Source organism: Rhamphochromis sp. 'chilingali' (genome assembly GCF_963969265.1).
Source record: "Rhamphochromis sp. 'chilingali' genome assembly, chromosome: 10".
Classification (NCBI taxonomy): domain Eukaryota; kingdom Metazoa; phylum Chordata; class Actinopteri; order Cichliformes; family Cichlidae; genus Rhamphochromis; species Rhamphochromis sp. 'chilingali'.
This window is the reverse complement of record NC_137937.1, coordinates 39,012,965-39,037,168: the sequence shown is the minus strand read 5'-3', so window position 1 is coordinate 39,037,168 and position 24,204 is coordinate 39,012,965. Positions and strand designations below refer to the sequence as shown.

Here is a 24,204-nt window from a genome sequence, read left to right as displayed (position 1 = left end):
AAAACTGAAGGCTCTGTCTCCCATTCTACTTTTAAATACTCTAGGAACAACAAGTAACCCTGCAGTGCGAGAGCAAAGTGCTCTAATAGGGTGATATGGTACTACAAGGTTATGGTACTACAAGGTCATTAAGATCTTCCACTTCTTCCATGCACAAATTGGCCACAATGGGTGATACTGGGGAACCCATGGCACACCCATGTTTCTGTCTGTACCCACATAGCAAAATTGGTATAGCCCGGATCTGGCCCACACAATGTGCTTACACATGGCCCACATACCGCAAAGAATGACAGCCCTTTGGTGGCCCAGATCAGGTTTGCCAGAGGTGGCCCACACATGGGCCAGCACAGGACCACCAGTGTGTCTGCAACTGGCCTCGTGCTGGCCCATGTGTGGGTCACCTCTGGAAAACCAGATGTGTAAGTTGTTTGCAGCCACAGGCCAGTTGCAGACACACTGCTGGCCCTGTGCTGGCCCAGAACAGTTTCAGCTCTGGCCCCAGATGTCAGCCTAATGTGTACCTTAATCAAGCCATGTAATAACAACATGTGCCCGAACATAATAGTGCAAAAGTAACATGACGAAACTCTGTTCAGAAACTGAATGGACTGATTTTTATATGCACTTTTCTACTCTCCCAGATTACTCAAAGTGCTCTATACAACATGCCACATTTACACACTTTCTCTAAACTGAATGCTTTCTAATTACATTCATACACATTCACACTCTTCACTGGAAGAGCCAGGGATTGAACCACTAATCTTCCGATCAGTAGGTGACTTGCTGTACCTCCAGAGCAAAAGCCACTCAGTGGTAAACATGAGTAAACCGTCACTAGGTTTTGGATAAAGTTTACACTCACAAACCAGTCAAACCTGCATTTGAAATGTTGGCTACCATAGAAGTATAGTATTGCAACATGGCATTTGGATCTTCTAACTAAAATAGAAAAACAGGAACATAAATAGTGCCATCATTGCCAGACCTGGCCCACATCTGGTTGACATACACCCTGCCATAACACCAGTCAGTCAGAAGTGCCAGCTTGATGCCGGATCCAGGCTAGACCTGTTTTCTATGGGCCTGGGCCACATAAACCAAACCACAAACAGGCCAGATGTGGCATGCCATCACATAAACAGTGCCATCTATACCAGGCCTGGCCCATATCTGGATGACATACCACTTACAATGCCAGAAGTCAGCCAGCAGTGCCGGCTTGACACCAGATCTGTGCCAGACCTGTGTGCTATGTGGGTAGTACTGACCCTTGTATGTGAAACAGGTGGAATGAAGACACAGTTCAAACACACTTGGTCGATGCTGAGAGTGGTCCTGTTGCTGAAGTTGGGGTCATCCTGTAATCTCTTACGAACTATCTCCAACGCTTCCGTGACTGGGATGGTGAAGAGAGATGTAATGTCGTACGAGACCATGGTTTCATCTGCCTCCATGATGACATCTCTCACCTTCTCAACGAAATCCAGGGTGTTCTGGATGTGGTGTTCAGAGCTGCCTACCAACGGGTTGAGGATCGAAGCCAGAAGCTTGGAGATGTTATAGGTGACCTAGTTGATCATGCAGACAGTCGGTCTTAAAGGTGCACCCTGTTTGTGTATCTTCGGTAAACCATACTGGCTTGGTGTAGCTTCCCCTGGGTGTAGCCTGTGGTATGATGTCTGGTCGATAGCCTTGTCTTGTTCTAACTGCTTCAGACAGTCTATCACCCTCTTCCTGTAGCTACTTCCTGGGTCTCGTTTCAGGGGTTCATAAGTATTTTCATCCCTGAGTAGTGACAAAATCTTCTCATGATAGTCTTTCTGGTTTAGCAATACTGTGCACCGACCCTTGTCTGCCGGAAAGATCAGAATCAGAATCAGAAACTTTATTGTCATTGTCATGAGAACAACGAAATTAAGAATGGTCCCCGATCATTGCATCATCCCTAGCAATATCAAAATATAAATAAAACAATAAAATTCAATAAATAAAATAGATAGAATACTTAAAATACTAATAAGATATAACAGTAAAACATTCACATACATTCCCACACACATGCTTCAGACCGTGCATAGATTAACACAAGAGTGGCGTGATGGACATTTTTTTGTAGTATTCAGATGTGTTATTGCAGTTGGATAACAGCTGTGTTTGAGTCTATTAGTCCTTGCTCTGATTGCCCTGTACCGTCTGCCTGAGGGCAACAGTTCGAACAGGGAGTGGCCAGGATGTGAGGTGTCTTTTATGATGTTTTGGGCCTTTTTAAAACAGTGGGCATTGTGTAGAACTTCCAGTGTGGGGAGAGGGCAGCCAGTGATCTTTTGGGCGGTGTTAATGATCCCTTGGAGTGCTTTCCTCTGAGCCCCTGTGCAGCTAGTGTACCAGATGCATATGCAGTAAGTTAGAACACTCTCAATGGTGGCTCTGTAGAAGGACACCAGCAGTCTCTGTGTGATGTTATTCCTCCTGAGAATTCTCAGGAAGTACAGTCTCTGTTGGGCCTTTTTCAGCAGCTCGGAGGTGTTCACACTCCAGGAAAGGTTCTCCTCTATATTGACTCCCAGGAAGCGGAAGCTTGCCACCCTTTCTACACAGTCCCCATTTATGAATAGTGGTTGGATCTCTGCCTTTTTCCTTCTGAAGTCTATTATGAGTTCTTTGGTTTTTGAAGTGTTGAGGAGGAGGTTATTGGCCTTACACCATGACGTCAGCTGCTCCACCTCGTCTCTGTACGTAGACTCGTCTCCCTTGGAAATGAGCCCCACCACTGTGGTGTCATCTGCAAATTTCACAAAGATGTTGCTGTGGTGGCGAGGAGTGCAGTCGTGTGTGTAGAGAGAGTAAAGCAGTGGACTGAGCACACAGCCCTGGGGTGAGCCAGTGCTGAGACTCAGGGCTGAGGATGTGTGATGGCCAACTCTGACTCTCTGTCTACGGCCCGAGAGGAAGCTGTTGATCCACATGCAGGTGCTGTATGGAAGCCCCAGGTCTTGTAGCTTGGCCACCAGTTTGTGTGGAAGGATGGTGTTAAAAGCTGAGCAGTAATCCACGAAGAGCATCCGCACATAGCTACCATGCTCTTCCAGGTGAGTTAATGCAGCATGGAGTGCTGTGGCTACAGCGTCTTCCGTGGATCGGTTTGCTCTGTAGGCAAACTGGTGTGGATCCAGGCTGCGGGGCAGGGCTGCTGTGATGTGTCTGCGGACCAGCTTCTCAAAGCATTTCATTACCACTGGGGTGAGTGCCACCGGTCTGTAGTCATTCAGGCCGGTGATGTGGGGCTTCTTAGGCAAGGGGACTATGGTGGAGGACTTCAGGCAGAGTGGGACAGTCGCCTGTGCGAGGGATTTGTTGAAGATCCTGGTGAAGATCCCAGCCAGCTGTCCTGCACAATCCCTCAATATTCGACCTGGCACACCATCAGGACCCGCCGCCTTCCTCGGGTTAACAGCCTGCAGCATGCGCCTCACCTCGTGCTCTTCCAGGGTGAGGGTGGTGCTGCTATGGGTGGCGTGTTGCTGCTGTGGCTCCAATACCTCCGGTACCCTGGTCTCAAAGCGGGCGAAGAAGATATTCAGCTCCTCTGCCAGCTCCAGGTCACCGTCCGCAGCTCCGAGATTGATCTTATAGTTGGTTAGGTGCTGGATGCCTTGCCACACCTGCCGGCTGGTATTACTCTTCAAATGGTCCTCGATCCTCCTCCTATAGTCCCCCTTTGCCTCTCTGATGCCTCTCTTCAGGTTGGATCGGGCTGTGGTGTAGTAATCCCTGTTGCCAGACCTGAACGCAATGTTCCTCTCCTTCAGCAGCTGCCTGACCTCCCGGGTCATCCAGGGCTTTTGGTTGGGATAAGCCCGGATCCGTTTGACTGCTGTAACAGTGTCTATGCAGTGTTTTATATAGCAGAGGACACCGTCTGTGAACATTTCCAAGTCCTGATGTTCAAAGATATCCCAGTTAGTCCTGTCAAAACAGTCCTGCAGCTGCTGAGAGGCACCCTCTGGCCATATGGTAATATTCTTTGTGATGGTAAGAGCAGTTTTCTTGAGGGGGGCATATGCAGGGATTAGAAACAGTGACAAGTGGTCAGACTGACCCAGATGTGGCAAAGGTCTGGCCCTGTAGCCCATTTTGATGTTGGAATAAACTTTGTCCAGAATCTTGTCACCCCTAGTGGCACACTTGACGTGCTGGTGGAATTTGGGGATTGCTCTTTTTAAGTCTGCGTGATTGAAGTCCCCTGCTACGATATGTACAGCGTCAGGGTAGGTGCTCTGTTTATTATTGATGTTTGTATGCAGGAGTGCGATCGCATAGTTAGCATTAGCATCTGGTGGTATGTAAACAGCTGTTATTATGACAACGGTGAACTCCCTAGGTAGGTAGATGGGCCTGCATTTAACAGTCAGATATTCAATGTCCGGTGAACAGTGACGGTCTATTATCACTGTGTTGGTACACCAGCTGTTGTTCACATACATACAGAGCCCCCCTCCTTTGCGCTTACCGGAGTCCACTGTTCGGTCATGTCGCTGTGTGGTATAGCCTGCTAGCTCAATAGCAGAGTCTGGAATGGATTGATGTAGCCAGGATTCAGTGATAAGAAGGATGCATGAGTCTTTGATGAAGTTATTCGCTGCTATTTGCAATCTCAATTCGTCCAACTTGTTCGCGAGGGATCTGGCATTTGTGATGAATAGGCTGGGGAGCGGTGGTTTGAGTGGCTGCCTCCGTAGCCTGGCTAGCGCGCCGGCCCTGCAGCCTCGCCGTCTCCTTCTCTCTCGACGCCGCCTGCGCCTCCACCCCGAAGGGATAACAATCCATGGGGAGCCCGGACTCCTCGCTATTTCCACCGGTATCTTGTGTAAGCGGACAAATTTGCTAGTCACGCTCTCGCGGTAGCTTACTCCAATCTTGAGGAGATCATGTCGGCTATAGATGTTATTCGCTTGGCTGGTAGAACACAAAAACAAACATAAGGCGTACAAAATTATCCAAACATAGCATCGATCGGTAGAACACTGAGCTGCTGCAACTACGTGCGCCGCCATCTTGAAAGATGATAATGTTGTTGTCATCACTAAGTGATGTGAGTGCCTTGCTCTCCTCCATGGTGATGTTGGATGCTGGGGGCTTTGCATTGCTGAGACAGGCCGAAACTTTCGTCCGTAGTTGGTCTGCTTCCATTTCTGCAATATTGTTGTTTCAAATTGTTGTTTCTGTGGCTGTGATCGGTTCCACTGGCGGGATTTGTCTCGGTGTGACAGCAAAATTCAGCCCTTTAGCAAGGATGATTTTCTCTGTTTGGGTAAGCTGTCTGTCAGACAAATTCTTCACCCACTTGTCCACATCCTCGGTGTCGCATCCTTCTCTCTTCTGGCCGCTGAGGACACTCTCCGTATTTTGCGGTGGTTTCCGACGTACAACAAGTAAGTCAAACTTCATTTGTTGCCTGGTCTTAGACTTCTTGACGAAGTCTAAGACGAACCTTCTCAGTGAAGTCAAAGAGTCAAAGAAGTTAAGAGTATTCTCATCTAGAAGCATTGTCAGTCTCGGTCAGATACGCTCCTCTTGAGATTTTAGCACGTTGATGGTAAAATTTGTTTGCCTCGCCTGTTCATTAAGCAGCTGATGCTGTGCCTTCTGGAGGATTTTTGTAGCCCGGAAGCCTTTAACTGAAGAGCTCATTTGCAGACTTTTAGGAGTAATCCTGTTCTGTCGGCATCTGAGGCTGAATCTCAGGTGGTTCCTGTAATCCGCCATCCGCTGTTTGCTCATGCTGACGTACAAGCATTAGGCAGTCCTTGCTAAAGTGGGTTAAAATGTCTTGATGCATCCTCAGTATCCAGGTAACTAAAAGTTGATTCTGTTCATCTGGATGTAGCGTTTTCAGTGGGAGTAACGTTTCGTCACTCATCCAGGTGATTTCTCCCACTGAAAACGCTACTTCAAGATAAACAGAATCAACTTTTTGGAGTACCGTAAAGTGGCTTGTGGTGCTGTGAAGTGATGCTCACAGCAAGATATTTCACTACAATACAATCCTGTAAAAAAATCTACAAGTGGCGCTGCATCAGCAACTCGAGCCCTTCCATCAAACCTTCCAAAGGAAAAACAGAGCCCCGCCCATTCTGGACAAGGTGGAGAGCGCCACCTACGGACTGGAGCTCTCTCGCTCCGAAGTCCCGAACACAAACATTATCATTACTAGGATGATGCCAGCGATAGACAATAATCACGGCGTTTCCCCGGTTCATCAGGTGTGTTTGTACCTGCTCCCTGAGTCCTCGCAGGTACTCCTGAAGTCCAGAGATCACCTCCTCCAGCTCCCTCTGCAGGGCCTCGTTAGCCAGAATCTGACCTGAGGACGAGAACCAGGGTCCATTTATTAACCGGATACCAATCAGAGGGCTCCAGTCAGAGTGCCGCTCTCTCATTGGTCTGATTTCTCCTCACCGTCGGTCAGCTGCTGCTCCAGCTCTTTGATCTCCTGTGTCTCCGCGGCGATGCGTGACAGCAGGTTGTCAAGGCGACCCTCAAGCTCACTCTGCATCCTGCTCATCCTGCAACAGCTCAGTGGTCACATGGGCCTGAGAGGGAAAGATGGCAGCCAATCAGGATGTTGATTTGCACCACACACACACACACACACACACACACACACACACACACACACACACACACACACACACACACACACACACACACACACACACACACAGGTGTGTGATGTCACCTGACTCTGATTATCACTGAATCTGTATTAAAACGTGAAAGTTTCAAAATAAAAAACTGTTGATCACGACCATGTCTAATTTTCACAATAAAAGATCCAGGACAAATATATTGACCTTAAAAAAATAATTGCTTCAAAATAAAACTTTTAGCCAAGCTGACTTTATTTATAAAGCACTTTAAAAACAGCTATCACTAACCAAAGTGCTGAACATAGAATAAGAAAAAATATAAACACTAAAAATAAAAATACAATAACATTAACACTGTAGAGCACCGACATCAGAAAAACAATAAAACCCAAATAAAATGAACATTTCTGTGCTGGGTTAAAAGCCAAAGCGTGCAGGTGGGTCTTCAGACCAGATTTAAAAACATGGAGTGAGGAGGCCTTTCTAATCTGTAGTCAGTGCATTCCACAATTTGGGAGCCACAACTGCAAAAGCCTCCGATGTGTCCTCGGCACGTCCGACAACATCTGGTCAGCTGATCTAAGAGACTCAGAGGGGGTGTGCAGGTGCAGCAGCTCAGAGAGGCGGTGTGGGGGAGACTTTTAAGGGTTTAAAAACAAATTTTAAAAGAATTTTAAAATGAACTCTAAAATGCACAGACAGCCAGTGTATTGAGGATAAAACAGGAGTAATATGCTCACCTCTCCACATACCAGTTAAAAGCCGTGCGGCTGCATTTTATACCAGCTGAAGACGTGACAAGGATGACGGACTAACATCAAAATACAACGAGTTACAATAATCCAGCCGAGTTGTAATAAAAGCATGGAGTACCGTTCTAAAAACCTCCTTTGACAACATGGGTTTTATTTTGGCGAGCTGAAAAAAGCTGCTCCTCTCACCTGACTGTCAAACCTTAACCTCCTAGGACCTGCGTCCACACCGTGGACATCACATTTTGGGTCATTTAGACCAAAATACTCAATTTTGCTCTACAAGGGCCTGATATCCACTGACGAGGACATTATGCTGCTACTGTTCTATCGAAATTTTAAACGAATATCCTCATATGTGGCTCTCGTTTTTCTTAGAAACAAAAATTAGGTAAAAAAAAAAAAGATCCCAATCAGCCCAAATATCAAAGAGAAATTAAAAATGCATGCTGTGGAAGAGTTCGGGTCTTAGGAGGTTAAACACTGTCCATCTAAAACCCAAATTGGTGACAGCGAGCTTTCCGTACAGTGCCAGAGGGTCCACAGGAAAGGACCGACCAGTGACACCCGGCCCTAAAGAACAAACCTCTGTTTTTGTGAAAAGTTTTATAATGAAGAGACAACCAAGCTTTCACTTTCTCAAGACAGTTATTTTGCACCTGGAATAGTCATTTTTCTTTTTGAGGTGCATATAAACCTTTGCATCATCTGTATATAAATGGAAAATAATTTTGTGCCTTCTAAAGATAGAGCAAAGCCAAGGGACAAAAGCAGAGGTCCAAGTATTGATCCCTGAGGTGCCCCACATGAGACTAAGCTGCCAGGAAAGACCTAGACCACTGCACAGTGTTCCAAGTGAGATAGTAAAATACTGTATCCACCGTGTCCAAGTTCAGTCTAGGAGAACCGACACCACATGATCACCTACAGCTGTCAATAACAAGTCTTCTGTGCTATCCAGAGAGAGAGAAAGGAAGCGTGGACATGAAGTTTGATCAAACAGACGGATCCACGTTAGCTTTAGTTTTACAAAGTCAAACTCGAATGGTCAATAATATTTATATGATCTGCTGTCGCGGCTCTGTGGAGGACATCCTGTGGAGGATGAGCTAACTCCCCTGCAGCTCTGCTTCGACCCCGCACCTCCTCCTCCCCACCCTGTCCTGCCTGACACGCCCTCCTCAGAGTTTCCTCATGTGGGGGAAGAAAAGAAGCTGACAGTCTTCAGTTTGTTCCACACATATTTAATACCAAGTATGAGTTTCCTGTGGAGGTAAAGCAGGCTGTCTACTATTGAGAAGGTTGGTAGCTCAATTCCTCTGCATGTTAAAGCGTCTGAAGTGCAGGTGTCCCCCAATACATCTGTGTTTGCTTCAGAAGCATCGAGGTGAATGAAGCTCAGAGTAAAACCTGCTGAAACTGAGCACCAGGTGTAGTCCTGGGCTCAGACTTAGATAGGAAGCTTCACAGGACGCTGTGTGGTGACGACAGTAACATCAGTCATGCCTCTGATCCAAGGAAGTCTGGGAGCTCTGAAGGATTCAGACGTGGTGAAATCTTTGTCTTCTGTCCACAGATGTTTCTGTGAGTCAGAAACACCGGTTTGTTTCCTCTGCAGTGCATCATGGGACATCACAGATACCCTGTTCTGAGTATAAGGACGAGTTGTTGTTGTACTTACTGCTCTCTGATCAGTCTGGTCTGTCCTCCACGGGAGCTGCTGACCTCCTCTTCCTCCTGCTTCTCCTCTTCGTCTCTGTCACTTCACAGTAACCATATCTGCTCCTGTTTCCTCCGTTACAAACTCCTCTTCCTCTCCTCCTCTTTGAATCAACACAGGAAATCTTCCTCCCAGCCAATCACAGTCCACCTCTGTCCAACAGGGACCAGGAAAAGCTCAGCGAGCCCCACCCCTGAGATGAAACCCCTGAGGGGGAGGGGCTTTTTAAAGAGACGGCGACCTGCAGCTCTGAGTCTGTACAAGATGCATAAATAAACACATGAATAAAACCTCCGTGTAACTTTATAAAGTTAGTAAACTCAAACTGAATTCCACCTTAAAGAACATTTAATAAAAAAATATCAGCGGCTGTCACTGCTGAGCTCACGGAGCAGAGAGGGTTAAAGATCTGAGTGCTGCTGCTGCTCACAGGCTGTTAGAGGAGCTCCTCCTCCCCAGAAGAGTCCTGCAGGAGGAGGCCCTTCCTTTAGGGGAAGGGTCTCCTCTGCTCATGTGCTCTACTCATGATGATAACAGGGGCACGCTCAGGAGCAGGGTTTCTGCTAACGTTTTGATCTCAGGTCAGTGCTAATACTCCTGGTGAGTCTCTGTCGTTATCCAAAGACCTCCCCTGTGCTCTGAGCCACACACACCAACATGTTGGCAGAAACATGAAGGCTACCAGCAGCTCTGGAGATGGAGCTCACCCTGAGGAGCACGAGGCCCAGGAGGAGGTGAAGGCCTCAGGGGAGCTCTGGCTGCAGGAGCGTGCTGGGAAACAGAATTCAGCTCGAGCTCTACTCCACACACAGCACTCAGCATCCCGAAGCAAACACACTGAGGTCTGCTGGAGCCGTGACACCAGCTGACTGCTCTACTCGTATCACTGATATCATGAGATCAGCTAGGGTAATGCATCATCACTGTCTGAGCTGACAGCTGCATGCTGACCTGTGCTCTGCTGTCCTCCTGCAGGGGGCGTGGTAACCCCATGTAAATGAGGTCTGAGCCCTCCTGGGTCTGCAGACAGGAGCAGGACACCTGCAGACAGGCTGTTTCAAAGAAGAACTAGGGGGGTAGTCACCTCTGTGTCCATCATCAGAGTGAAACGAGTGACCGTCACTGGAAACCAGCCAGACTTCACTCACTGGCTTCTGAGAGTTCTGAATCTTTAGAGTTTTTGCCAACATGCTGGCTTTCAGAGCCAGAAGTGACCAGAAGCTGTCAGCTCACCGGTCAGGCTGCGTTCTCACCCCCACCCGAGCGGTGGGTGGAGACAGAAAAACAGAGATTGAGGATACGACCAACAGAAATGAGTTAGAGATGTGGTGAGGAGCATCGGCAAGGCTGGGGCAGGTGCAGAGGTTCCTGTTAAAAGGGAGTTTTTCTTTCCCACTGTCTCCAAGTGCTCGCTTAGATGTGATTGTTTGGGTTCCTCTGTATGATTACAGGGTCTTTACCTTACAGTATAAAGCACGTTTAGAAGGCTGCTGTTAATTGTTTGTTAATGTTAAATTAACAAACATGATCAAGTTAATGATCAAATTCTCTTTTCTTTACTCCGCAGCAGCAGGGAGGCCCCACACTCCAGACCCCAATCGGACGGCCAACTCCTCCTCCCAGCCCCCCCGCTCCAGCAGGTCGCAGAGAACGGGGGTGAGAGAAGACTCCAAAACCTGCCTCCGCCCGCTCATTGTAGTGTTGATGCATGTGTGTTCTAAGGTGCAATTAAAACCCAGGAGGGCATGGAGCTACCTGCCAGAGAGCAGCAGGTCAGCACACAGCCCCTCACAGGCTATGTGCTGACCTGATCAAAGTTTCAAAGCTGCTCAGAGTTCAGCTGTGGGGTTATGATCAGCTCCTTTCCATCATAGGACACTCCAGTGTCTCATCTCCTAAAGGAGAAAACAAAGGAAACACCTTTGCTCAATTGGCTGTCGGTCAACACACTGGATGATCCTCGACCCAAATTAAGGGCACTACTGGTGCCGACTGCAGCCCCACAAGCATCAGACGGGCTCTGAGACTGACCGTTTGGACCAAACATGGGACAGTGAAAGGTCGAAAAAAGTTTTATTTTCCATGTTTGGATCTTTAATTTCTATTTTCGAGGGATTCTGGGGTTTTTTTTGGAGGTGTGGACTCTTCAAATCCAGTGTACACTGCTCATCTGTGGAAGAGCTGCAGAGAAAGCAGCATGCAGAAACTCACTGCAGTGTGTATAATGAGGGAATGAGGTTGATGCTCAAGTTGCCGAGGTGGAGCAGTGCAAATGTTTGTTAGTGTTGGAGTGGCTCCCTGTCACGCCGAGGCACAGTTGTATGTGTGGGGTAAAGGACTCCAGAAACCTCTCTGCACTAACTTCAGTTTGGTTTTATTCAAGTTATGGAGCCACTGGCCTCCTAGCCTTTATGTTATTGTGTCACACTGTGGGATTTTTTTAAATTTTCTTTTCTTCCTCATGTATTATGCATGTATATATTTTATTTGCTATGGACCTGTGTGTGTCTTTAAAAAGTGAAAGTGAAGTAAACATCCTCAGCAGCATGTGGGGCGGTGCAGCTCTTTCTAATGTAAAGGTCTCAGTGAATAAACACACATTCATAATTCTTTATGATTCCTTGTATTCAAGGTCAGATTCAATTCATTTCAATGAAAAATGATTTTTGATTCATCGCGTGCTATGATTTAGACAAACCTGAGATGGTTTTAGACAGGTTGGTTTGAATATAAGTGATGTGAGATTTCCAGCAGAGCTGATCAAACAGATTGATTGAACTGGTTTAAGGATCAATGGTCATTGGTGGAGTCAAACCTCTTAGATCACAGTGACTGAACATCATTTGAAAAGGAAACAAAAACCATCAAACCGATTAAACTGGAACCATAGTCAATTGTCTTCCAGGGGCCAGAGCAGGCAACATTGAGGGAAATTTAAAACTACTGGCTAAGGGTAAACATAAATTCAGTAAAGTCATAATTCACGTCGGCAGTAATGACACCCGGTTACACCAATCAGAGGTCACTAAAATCAATATTGAATCGGTGTGCAACTTTGCCAAAACAATGTGGGACTCTGTAGTTTTCTCTGGTCCCCTCCCCAATCAGACCAGGAGCAACATGTTTAGCTGCATGTTCTCCTTAAATTGTCTGAGTGGTGTCCCAGAAACGATGTGGGCTTCATAGATAATTGGCAAACCTTCTGGAGGAAACCTGGTCTTGTTAGGAGAGACGGCATCCATCCCACTTTGGATGGAGCAGCTCTCATTTCTAGAAATATGGACAAATTTATTAAACCCCCCAAAATATGACTATCCAGAGTTGGGACCAGGAAGCAGAGTTGCAGTCTTACACGCCTCTCTGCAGCTTCTCTCCTCCTGCTACCCCCCCAAAAACCCATCTCCATAGAGACTGTGTCAGCTCCCAAACAGACAAAAAACAAACTAAAAACCAGCAACAAACAACTTAAACATAAACAATCACAAAGAAAGAACAATACAGTATCCACATCTGAACCAAAGAGTAAAACAGTGAAATGTGGATTATTAAACATTAGGTCTCTCTCCTCCAAGTCTCTGTTAGTACATGACTTAATAATTGATCAACACATTGATTTACTCTGCCTTACAGAAACCTGGTTGCAGCAGGATGATTATGTTAGTTTAAATGAATCAACACCCCCGAGTCATTCTAACTACCAGAAACCTCGAAGCCCAGGCCGAGGGGGAGGTGTGGCAGCAATTTTTCAGACCAGCCTATTAATTAATGAAAGACCCAGACAGACTTTTAATTCATTTGAAAGCCTGATGCTTAACATTGTCCACCCCAGCTGTGAAACTCAGAAACCAGTCTTACTTGTTATCATCTATCGTCCACCTGGGCCTTACACAGAGTTTCTGTCTGTCAGAGCTCAGCATGACTGCAGCAGTGTGAGATCATTCTGACAAACAACACAACAAAAGGCAGAAACATCCAAAGAGCTTCGACTGTCCTTCAGGAAGTCTGGAGAACTGAAGATCCTCACAGAGCTGACAGAGAGCTGCTCACACCAAATATTCACTTTCAGGCTTGTTAGAAACTCAAACTTTATTGTTGAATGTCTGTTTGCACCTTATTATATCGCATTTTTATGTTTCCCTCACTGTGACCCTGCTCATTCAAACTAAATTATTTTGTTATGAATATTAAAAAAAGGAATGTCCTGCTGTACACGCTGTTATTCAAGATGTAAGAAATATTTGCTTTGCTTTTATTTGTTTTTATTAGCACTATTTAAATCTAGGCACACACACACACACACCTGTTTGGAAAGCTGGAGAGCCCACCCAGACACGAGGAGAACATCTAAACTTCACAACAAAATAAATACAGAGTTCATATCTTACTGGAGGTGTGAGATGTGTAGAAACTGATGATTGTAAAAGGAAGGTAACTGGATCAGCTGACCTGAGCTGTCACATGAGATCTGCTCAGCTTCCAGCTTCAGGCCTCATGTGAGTGTGGACATGGGGAAAACAGAGCTGCTGGTTGGGACACACCTCTCTGCCCACGGCCTGCTGGAGTCAGATCTCGGTGTGGAGTTATCGTCGTTCATTCACAGGGAATAAATGTTTATTGGCTGATTGAGCTGTGATGACAATCACAGGTGGGAAAGCTGGAAGCGTACGCGGGCCCGGAAAAGCTAAAGTGCTTAATGAGATGTCAGATTAGTTTCAATGAAACATCAGAAACATCGCATTAAACGAGCTGAAGTGTCATTAAAGGTTTCAGATAACTGCAGTGAGCTCACGCTTCACTCTCAGGAGGAAGCATGTCAGCGCACGAGGGACGATCAGAGACCCGCGCACGCCGCGGCGTGTTTGTGGGGACATTAGCAGCACATTTGAAATGTTTTCTTCTGTTATTTACCATCAATCAGGGTCAGAGACACCGAGGTGAAGCACTTCCTGCCTGTTTACACACGCACGACCACATCAGAAACAGAGTCAAACACGCCTTTGATGAGCGCACACACACAGGGATCAGCTCTGCATGAGTTTATTCAGATTTCAAAGCAGGAGGAAATGTTTTGAAGCAGCTGTGATCTGCTGTCGCAGCATGTAATTACACACACACGAGCCTGTGAGGGCGCAGTGTAACGCAGTGAGGCGTCTCTCCCCACATTATTCTTCCTTTCACTGATTTGAGTTGAAATGTGAGGAAACGTTGAGGCTTAGCGTGTCAGAGTGAAGCTGTGGAGATGATTTCAGGTAAAAGGTGGAGCGAGCAGGCCGACCTCACCTTTGGCTTCGAGGTCCACACACGTCCTGAACCCGAGTCAGCAGCTTACAGTGACAGCATGTCCTCCTGCCTGAACTACAAAACATCTGAGCTGACACTGATAACGCTGCTGCGTGTGAAGTGCTGAGAGCTGCACAGACACTTCCTGTTTGCCTTTCCAGCTGACGGAGCGCCGCGTTCCTTTCAGGAGCAACAAGAAGTCAGGAAATGAAAGATAAGCATGAAAAACACACACACACACACACACACACACACACACACACACACACACACACACACACACACACACACACACACACACACACACACACACACACACACACACACACACACACACAGTTCTGTGAGCCTGACACTGTGATGGACAGGTAAGCACACACAGGTGAGCAGCTGCTCTCCAGGTTAGGGCAGGTTTTAATGGTGACACAGGTCAGAGGTCAGACACAGGTACAGTTTCAACACTTTGACTGCAGGTGGGAGGAAACACAAGAACAGCAAACACAGATTCTGAAATTCACATCCAGATCGCTTCAACCACCATCGGCTGATTCTGATCGCTCACAGTAGCTTAGCATGAGTCAGAGTTAAACTAAACATCACTGACAGCCCCCCCAACTAGATGATCAGGAAGTGCAAAGGTGACACGAAGGTGGCGTATAACGATGTGGACGTTTTGGCGAGCTTGTGCGCATCACTCCTCCGTCTCCTCCTCCTCGCTGTAGTCGCTCAGAGGAAAGTCACGGCTCTCTGTGTTGTAGCTTTTCCTGTGCATCACACACTCCTGATCAATGATCGCCTGCAACACACACACACACACACACACACACACACACACGATGCAGGAGTGAATACCAATCAATCTCACTGCACTCGTCTCCACCCGCTCCACCCTGCCTGCACTCTCTTCTCCACCCCTGAGCTTTATTTACCATTTTCTCCTCTCGGACAGCAGGGTTACGCAACAGGAAGCAGAGCGGCGCGTACAGGATGTTGATGACCCCGATGAACACCATGAGACAGGGAAAGCCCACGGCCTGGACCAGAGCGCCACCTGTGGATGGCCCTGGAACAACAGGAGGAGATTTTAATATCATCATTGGCTTTTTCCTTTCTGCTGTGCGAATGTGAGTGTGGTACCTATGGCGAAGCCCATGCACAGCGCCACGTCAGCGATGGCGTAGACGCTGCCGTAGACGGAGGCGTGGCGGATATCAACCAGGTAGCCCATAATGGCCATCATGGAGGAGTCCACCATACCTGAAGCACCACAGGACAGGTGAGAGGGTGTCACTGATTTCATGGTTTCAGTAAAAACACTGCAGATGTGCAGACCCAACATGCCGTTACACATTTCACACGTCACCTATCGCGAATCCCAGACCGCCGTTTGGTCCAATCAGGCCGTAGATACTGGTGGCAAAGGGAACCTGAAACACACATCGAACATCGCAGTTACATCACGCTTAACGCGAGGTGTGCTTCCTGACATGAAGGCTCTTTTCATCATGCTGATTAGTTGGATGACAGGAAGTGAGGGTTCTGTTGGCTTTCCCAGAACATGAACATCAGTTTATATCCTGCTTAGATCAGGATCACAGGTGGTTCTCAGGCCTGTTCCAGGTGTACAGGTCAGAGCAGAGGTGATCATTCACACCTGTGATCCATTTAGAACCACTAATTATCCTAACAGGGAGGTCGTTGGGCTGTGGGAGGAAGCTGGTGGATTTGACCTCAGGACCTTCTTAAAGTGAGGTGATGGAGCTAACACTGCAGGGTGGGCTAGTTTGGGCAGCATCCTCGTCAGCACAGGTAACCTGGCTAATAAAGTAAAAGTGCGCTCAGGTGTGGATGGTAGAAACGGACTCGTCATCTATGAAAGCTCATGCTGCGTGCACGGTGGAAGACGAAGAGTTTACAGAGCACCCGATGGGAACATTCGAAGCTTTGAGGCTCTAATATGTAATCTGCTCTTCTCTGCATGCCAGCTTATTTTGGGAAACCAGGTTCCTGGGAGGCTCCCCGGGTTCAGACGGAGCGTCAGGAGGAGCGCCTGCTCCCACTGCTGCACAGATCCACATTAACCAATGATGGACGGATGGGTTACTGTTTGGTGTTTGGGTGGATGAAAGGATCGATGACTGACAGATGATGATGAATCATAGGAAGATGGATAAACAAAGAGATGATGTCGTACTCACACACAGCAGACTGATGCCAACGATAAACATCCCTAGCATGGAGCACAGCCACCTGGAGACACACAAACAGACATCAGCCTCTTACAGCTGCTGGTTTACCAGAAAGCTTCAGCGTCAGGTCTGAACTGGATCTGAAGAGTTAATCTGCTAATCTGCTGATTTAGCCGCTGGACAGATTCCCAGGAAACGTGGTGTGGACCGAGGGATCTGTCAGCAGGATCGGATCAATGTAAAGCTTAAAAACCGGAGAAGTAAGCTTAATCTCTGAGGTGCTGATCAGCTCCGATATGGTTTTCCTTTGCCTCATTAATCCCTGTGAAACACTTTGAAACGCTCCTCTGAACAGAGCCGGGATAACGTTTCTTATGATGAAAGTGTTTTATTGGTGCTGACACACGCTCTGCCAGGTCACCTCTCACTCAGAGTCTGAAGGTGTCTAAGCACCAGGTCTGATACTTCACCCTGTGCAGAGGTTTCACGTCTCTGCAGACCGAGGCTGACCCCTGACCCTGAGAAACCCTCTCTTGTGGTCAGATGCAGAAGTACTCACCGTCCCATCTTATTGGCCAGAACACCAAACAGGTTTGTTCCTATCAGGTAGGACACGCTGGCAGGGAGGAAGGCAATACCTGCAACACAGCACACACCTGTTAGGGTCAACGTATGAGGTGCAGTCACAAAGACCTCAGTTCTGCAACTGCTCCTCAAAGTCCTGGTAGCTCCTTTAATGTCTCCAACCAGCGAGTCCTCAACTGGATATCTGCTGAGTGGATGTGAGGGAAGTCACGGAGAGACCGAGCTGAGACAGACTGGTGCTGAGGGAAGATGGTGCTGGCTCTTCGGGCCAGCTCAGGCTGTTTCTCACGAATGACGTCAAAGTCTGCGCTGAACGTCTCACCCCGGGGGCGACTTCATGAGAACGACCTCAATGACCGCAGAACACCCTGAGGAGCACGCTCAGTGTGGCCTTCATGTTGGAAACTCCTGGGTCACCTTCAGAAAACCTCATTTTTGAGCTGCTGTGGTGAAGTCAGAGCAGAAACAGCCGGGCTGGACGTCCGGTTAGAAGCGTCTGCGCCCGGCCGACCCTCACAGTGACCCCAGCCGTGACCCACCATCAGAATCAACTGTGACGGCAGCAGCTCGGGGAAAAGCGTTACAGCGTCGGCACAAACAGACCCGAGCAGAAAAACGTACCCAGCTGCCATTTCGGGGAGCACATCGTCTGCATCATCCAGATGGGCAGAGTGGGCTCCAGGATGGCCACGCCCATGTTGGCGAAGCACAGAGACCCTGCAGACGCACAGAGATTTACACGAGTCACAACACGATCAGGACTTTTCACACCTGCTGCTGCTCCTTCATGCACAGACGTGGAGCAGAAACAAATGTTAATGTGAACATTTGCTCGGACAGATTTACCTGCAGACGTTCAGTTTTTACTAAACAAACCTGGTGAAGTCGCCTCACCTGCACTGACGAGGATGTACGGATCCTTCAGCAGGGTGAGTAACGGCGTTCCCTCCACACTCTGAAACCATAAAACCATGAGCTGAAGCTGGACAACATGCAGAACCAACGAGAACCCAGAACAGCTGCGATTCAAACAGGCACAGAAGAACCGTCGGCTCTTTAAACAGATGTTTTTGATCCGTATAATAGCTTCAGATTAGCTCAGAAACCGGCCGACATGTTTTATTTTGAAAAATTTAAGTCACTGAAAATTTTAATCAGTGGAAAATTTCTTAATGTTTGTCAGATTTCATCACAAAGTTTTTGTTTCATTTGTTTCTGGGTTTGTTTGGGGGGTTTTTTCCCCCAGTTTTTGCCTTTTATTTGTTTCAGTTTTGAAATAAAAACGCGACACTGAAACCAGGAAAAAGTCAAACATGTTTATGTCTGATGTTCAGTCATCCAGATAAGGAAATCCCAAAACATTGATTCTGTTCATCTGGATGTAACGCTACATCCAGATGAACAGAATCAATGTTTTGGGATCAAATTTTTTTTACTGTCCTTATAATTTCAGAACATCTAGATTAACGTGCATGAAACATGTTGATCTAGAAGAGTTCAGTTTCCTCCTTTTACTTCTTCCCACTGGTTCCAGACGTTTTCCCCAATTTTCTCCACTTTTGGCTCAAACTTTGACAGTTTTTTAATGGTTCCCAGCTTACTCTGTGTCTGTGATTCCTTCTTCCTGATGACGCTGTTAGGAGGAACACATCGTTACACTGACTCATCATCTGATAATGAAGCTCTGAATTATTTCAATCAATAATAAGATGTTAAAGTTTGATTATTTTAATGCTTCCAACGAAATGCGTCTCATATTTACATTTGACCTTCCCGATTGAACAATGGGACATTCGACACGATAAACAGATGAGAGGATTTCAAAGTGTACTCACCCCAGGAGAGATCTTTGAAGGCTGCAGGATGCACAACTGCAACGCTGCAACACACACACACAAAATCTGGAGTGATGCTGGCGACCTTGGTTGGTCTAAACAAAGCCGTGGTCACCGTGACGTCAGCCGGACATTTGTGAACTTTGAACTGCAGCTCATCATCCTGTTTACTTCAATTTGGTCTCGTCGAAGGGGATCATATTTTATGAAAAGGGCACCACGCTGTGTTTAATGTGTTTGATGTAATGTGCTGAAAAAGCTGCAGTTCCTCTAACGGCCACACGAGGGCGGCTCCGGTAAATCAGGATGACGATGGCATTAAAACAACAAAAAAAAGCTAAACGTGCTGACGCCACAGGGGCTCCACCCATCATCATCATCCTGCATTAGGACCAGCCTCGTCTCCAGGTTTACCTCCATCGAACACAGCCAGGAAGGCCAGGATCAGGAAGGGGGCGCTCTTCCCCACAAAGTCATACATCACGCTGCCGAAAGGCGCTCCGACTGAAACACAACACACAAACTATATGAAGAGCTAAAACAACAGCATCATGTAAACCTGACAAATCAACATTCAGTGAACATCCAGTTCATTTGTGCAGCAGTGACACTCGGCTGTGGACCAATCAGCTGTGCCCAGACCCTTTGGGGAAGCAGTTAGTTTATGGCGTGAACGTGATGCAACCTGGATCAGACACAGGTACCAGGTGTATGCTGCAAGTCTGAGCTAAGCTGCTTCCTGTAGCCAGGTGTGCTTCATATTCTGGGAGAGTGGACAAACAGCGAGCTGTGAAACTAAACTCTCCAGGTGGGCGACTCGTTCATACACCACTTCTGTCGCCGCGGCCAATCAGCAGACTGAACGTTCTCGCGTGGTTTGTAGTGACACTTTTTTTGAGTTTGTGACTCACTCAGGACTCCCATAGCCAGTCCTCCCAGTGCCACGCCCATCGCGATGCCTCTCTCCTCATCATCCGTGTACACGCTGGCCAGCATGCCCAGACCTGCATGACACGAAGACACGATGTCATCATCCAGCACCTGAACACGAACGCATCTGTTCACACCTTTAGATCAGGGAGAACTCTCCGGCGCCAAGGCCACATTTAACAGTTTAGTCACATGACCTCAAGAGGTTGCTTCACTTAACATATGGGTGAGACTACAGGTGTATGTACAGGTGAGACTACAGGTGTATGTACAGGTGCTGTTAAACACTGTCTGCTGCTTCAGGTGTTCTGTGCCGACCTGCCACTGAGGAGAAGGACGAGCCGATCCCCTGCAGAGAGCGAGCGACGAACAGCAGAGCGTACGTCCCTGAGAAGGCAAACACTGACAGAGACACACAGGATCACACACTTCAGAGAAAACACACCTGTGTGTGTTTGTGTGTGTGTGTGTGTGTGTGTGTGTGTGTGTGTGTGTGTGTGTGTGTGTGTGTGTGTGTGTGTGTGTGTGTGTAACATCTTACTGATGGTTGACACAAACATGATGATGAAACCAGCAAACATGGGGATGTGATACCCGATCCTGCAGACAGAAAAACATTCTTCAGTTTCAGAACAAGAAGGTTCAGCCTGTCTGCATGTTCTCTTTCAATACTACTATTACTGCTAATTATAATATTACCTGTTAGTCAGTGGACCAACGAAGGGGTTGACGAGCAGCTGGATGATAGCTTTAGAAGCAAACAACAAACCAACTCGAACATTTTCTTCTTCCAGAAACAAACTGTCCTGAAGACAGGAAGAGCCCTAAGGAAAGGAAATGTGTGAAACAAGCCAAAACAAGGAAGTGAAATAAGGTTTAGAGAGAAGTGAGGAAATGGGCAGAGAGAGCAAGGAGGAGGAGGAGGAGACAAAAGAAAGGAAACGAGAAAACAAAATAAGGAAAGAGAAAGGAAACAGAGGGGAACAGTAGGAACCAGAGCTGATAGATTATTGATCATGAAGTGATGAGCTGGTCAGGTATCGGTGGTCTCCACCTACTTCGGTCTCGTTGCCCTGCACATCTGCGGTCACTGAGGTCCGGTCCGCCGGTTCGGTGCCGGCGCTCACGTCAGTCAGGCTGAAGGTCGAGTTATCAAACAGGGACACCAGAGCCGATAGGGTCGGCCCTGTAACCTGGACCGGTGCACCGGTACTGGGCCGAGGCAGGTGGAGGCGCTGGGAGGTCCGTCTGGAGGTCTGGAGGCTGAAGGCAGAGGAGGGGGGCCGTGAGGGTGCAGTGCCCAGACGTGATGCATCGAGGCCGCGCAGAGGGAGCAGGGAGGGCTGGGCGGTCTGTGGCTCTGGACTCGGATGCTCGATGGCGTAGAGGAATGTTGGGATGATCGGTACTACAGGACGGAGACAGATCATTCAGAGCAGGCAGTAACCGTAATCAGTAACAACAACAACATGTGGTCCTCCATCTGAGACAGCTCCTACTGGATGTTTAATTATTTAAAGCTGTGCAGACAAAACATGAGGATGAAAGAGCACCGAAGAAGATTCAATCTGAGCGGAGAAAAAAGGAGAGCAGATACAAGCCCACTGTAAAGGTCCAGGTCAGGAGGTGGTGTGTGTGTGTGTGTGTGTGTGTGTGTGTGTGTGTGTGTGTGTGTGTGTGTCCTCTGCAGAGTCTAACAGCTAACGACGGCGTCGACCTCGAGGTTTCCGGCTGCGTCACAAATCGGCTCAGACGCTGCACGGCCAAAAGTATGTGGACAGATTATTATTCAGGCTGCAGCTCCATCCTTTGAGTTCTTCTTTCAGGGATTTTAGAAGTGTTACTGTCCTCTCTTATTCTCTTAGCTGCACACCTTCCCTGAAAATCCTCAGTGTGACGGTAATCAGTCACACCTGTCCACCTGCATAAACCGATCTGTTTTTACTTTCTCTTCAGTGTTGAATGAGTCCAGCTGTGACAGAGTGGCTGAGAGGACCATTTGTCCATATTCGTAGTTAACATTCTTGTTTTGATTGAACCATATTTCACATGTCGTCTGCAACAGGCAAACATCTACTATCCCGGGTTTATGTTTTGCACTTTTACAGATTATATAACATCTTGGTTTAAATCAATCCCTACAAGTTTGTTAAGTTAACATGTTCTTTATTTCAACTGTTAATTTGTATTGTTTAGACTTACCTTACCTACATGTCTTCCAGAAACAAAAGGAGGAAATGTAGTTTTACTTCCTGCTTTATAGCTTCTGGGTTCATCTGAGGTCACAGGAAGAGACCAAGTGCAGAAGGGGAAGAACTCTTATAATTTAATCAAGTTGATTTTAGAGGGTTTATGGAGGAATAGATTTATTGAATATGTATTGATTCCACCACAGAGTTTATGTTGCGAGTAAAGAGGAGTAGCAGACGTTTGAATATGATCATGTTCATCTTACCTACTGAGTGAAATAGTCCAGAGGAGAAAGTGTTTGGTTAAGTGGACGATTTAAGCAGAAGAACTCGGGTGTTTGAGGAGAGAGGTCCAGGTCAGTGTAGCTGTGTGCAGTCTGACCTTAATTTCTGTTGATTCAGATTCAGTTATGTTTATTTGAACTGAGTTAATTAAAGAGTTGAGTTTCTTTTTTATTTCTTTGTAAATATTGTTTGGGTCACAAAATGGTGAATAAATCACTCGCTATGCTGGACAGCATCAGTCTCCTGCACTTCTTTGGCCGCTTAAGTCAAGTCCTACCACACCAGCGATCGATGCACACAAATCTGTGACTAAACTGCAGGAACAATGACATCTGAAGACAGTTTTTACGAAGATAGTTCAGCGAAATGTAAACAAAGACAGGCTAAACACAGGGCTGGAGTTCCAGCTATAAGAGTCCCCGTGGTGTGGTATAAAGAGATTTTTCACAATCTGGTATTTGGTCTTTGTGATGCGTCGTTTCGTGGAGTGTGCGCCGGTTACTCACCGACCACAGTGAGCAGCATATTGTCGAGCAGCAGAGCGACACAAACCACCACCAGGACGAGTCTGGGTGAGCCTCGACTCTGATGGAGCAACGCCATGTCTGCAAAGACACACGCCGGTCATCCGTCAGTCTCCTCAAGATCAACCAAAACCACCGTTCATAAAACATGTAGCTCCACCAAATTAAGACAAACATGCACCCGAGTCAAACTCCACAGTAAGAAAAAGCAAACATGACTCAAACCAACTCATTTAAATATTTGTGAAAAGCTTTATTTACAGACAATAACTGTGCGTTTAGTCGAGTATTGTCCAGAGTCCGGAGAACAGCTGTTTTTCTCAGTCGTTATGCAAACACGTGTTTCTGCAGCGAGACCTGAAGGACCTGAAGCAATAAGAGCAGCTGCACAGAGACTGGGAGCTGCTTCATATCACATTTAATCTTTAATAAAACAGCAGAACATGCTGTTATTATCAGCCTGAGCCTGCAGACCACAGACGTGGAGGTTTGTCTGCACTGTCGGGATCTGTGCAGCTTGAACATCAACAGCCTGTCAGTCCTCTCCATTTAACTAATCTAATGTGCCAATTATATGAAGGTACCTACTAAAACATGAGGCAGCTCCATAGTGCTTTACTCATTATCCTAATAAGCAGAAGCTCCCAGGTTTGATCCCGGGACACAAATCCCTCTGGGGCTACAACAGGAAGTTCATCTGCCAAGTCACACATGAAGCGCCTGTTGTGGTGACGAGATGAAAGAAACTTTTATCTACTAACAAGTGTACTCATTCCTCTGTGAGCAGTACAGTCCTTAATGAGAGTCTTTTAAAATACGCTGCACATAAAACACAGCTTGACACCAAAGTATAGCATCTTCAACAAGCTGTCAGACCTTTACACCAACAGGACCAAAACCCACAGAGCAAGCAAAGCAGGGACTCCAGCAACACTTAAGATGAACAACTTTAACAATTGACCAACGCGTTTCGGCTCGTGGCCTTCATCAGGGTCATAGCACAACACTGTAAAAAAAATGCTTAAATACAAGACAGGAAACAGAAAAAGATTCAGAATAACCAATCAAAACGTCATAGACCAGCTGACATATAACAGGTAGGTACTGGTTAATTGGTTAAGTCACCCAAGTAAATACTGGACTAGATCATTAATGATGAGGACGGGGGGGGGGGGGGGAGACATAACCCCCACCTATCTCAAAATAACACATGCGTGAAATACACAAGAAGAACACTGTGAATATACAAAACAAAATGG

At 47.0% G+C, this 24,204-nt stretch overlaps 2 protein-coding genes across 10 annotated transcripts in view; both read right to left on the bottom strand.

Moving 5' to 3' along the window:
• LOC308404249 (uncharacterized protein) overlaps positions 1–9,461 on the bottom strand; it is a 42,862-nt gene extending 33,401 nt beyond the window's left edge. For 7 of the 9 annotated variants that reach the window (XM_080894205.1, XM_080894206.1, XM_080894204.1 and 4 more), the window contains exons 1-3: positions 9,090–9,461; positions 6,466–6,599; positions 6,282–6,370 (exon numbers count right to left, since the gene is read on the bottom strand). In XM_080894205.1, the coding sequence (XP_080750331.1) occupies positions 6,282–6,370; positions 6,466–6,571 (195 nt within the window). In that variant the 5' untranslated portion in view covers positions 6,572–6,599; positions 9,090–9,461. The remainder of the gene's footprint in view (positions 1–6,281; positions 6,371–6,465; positions 6,600–9,089) is intronic. The other 2 variants (XM_080894208.1, XM_080894207.1) reach the window with 1 other exon arrangement.
• Positions 9,462–14,637: 5,176 nt separating this feature from the next.
• Positions 14,638–24,204, bottom strand: part of slc18a1 (solute carrier family 18 member A1) — a 13,745-nt gene continuing 4,178 nt past the window's right edge. The window contains exons 2-17 of the mRNA XM_080894159.1: positions 22,928–23,026; positions 21,006–21,355; positions 20,647–20,771; positions 20,489–20,547; positions 20,266–20,349; positions 19,929–20,021; positions 19,432–19,521; positions 19,018–19,061; positions 18,077–18,137; positions 17,804–17,899; positions 17,157–17,235; positions 16,607–16,658; positions 15,772–15,835; positions 15,546–15,665; positions 15,338–15,471; positions 14,638–15,204 (exon numbers count right to left, since the gene is read on the bottom strand). Of these exons, the coding sequence (XP_080750285.1) occupies positions 15,100–15,204; positions 15,338–15,471; positions 15,546–15,665; positions 15,772–15,835; positions 16,607–16,658; positions 17,157–17,235; positions 17,804–17,899; positions 18,077–18,137; positions 19,018–19,061; positions 19,432–19,521; positions 19,929–20,021; positions 20,266–20,349; positions 20,489–20,547; positions 20,647–20,771; positions 21,006–21,355; positions 22,928–23,024 (1,653 nt within the window). The 5' untranslated portion in view covers positions 23,025–23,026 and the 3' untranslated portion in view covers positions 14,638–15,099. The remainder of the gene's footprint in view (positions 15,205–15,337; positions 15,472–15,545; positions 15,666–15,771; positions 15,836–16,606; positions 16,659–17,156; positions 17,236–17,803; positions 17,900–18,076; positions 18,138–19,017; positions 19,062–19,431; positions 19,522–19,928; positions 20,022–20,265; positions 20,350–20,488; positions 20,548–20,646; positions 20,772–21,005; positions 21,356–22,927; positions 23,027–24,204) is intronic.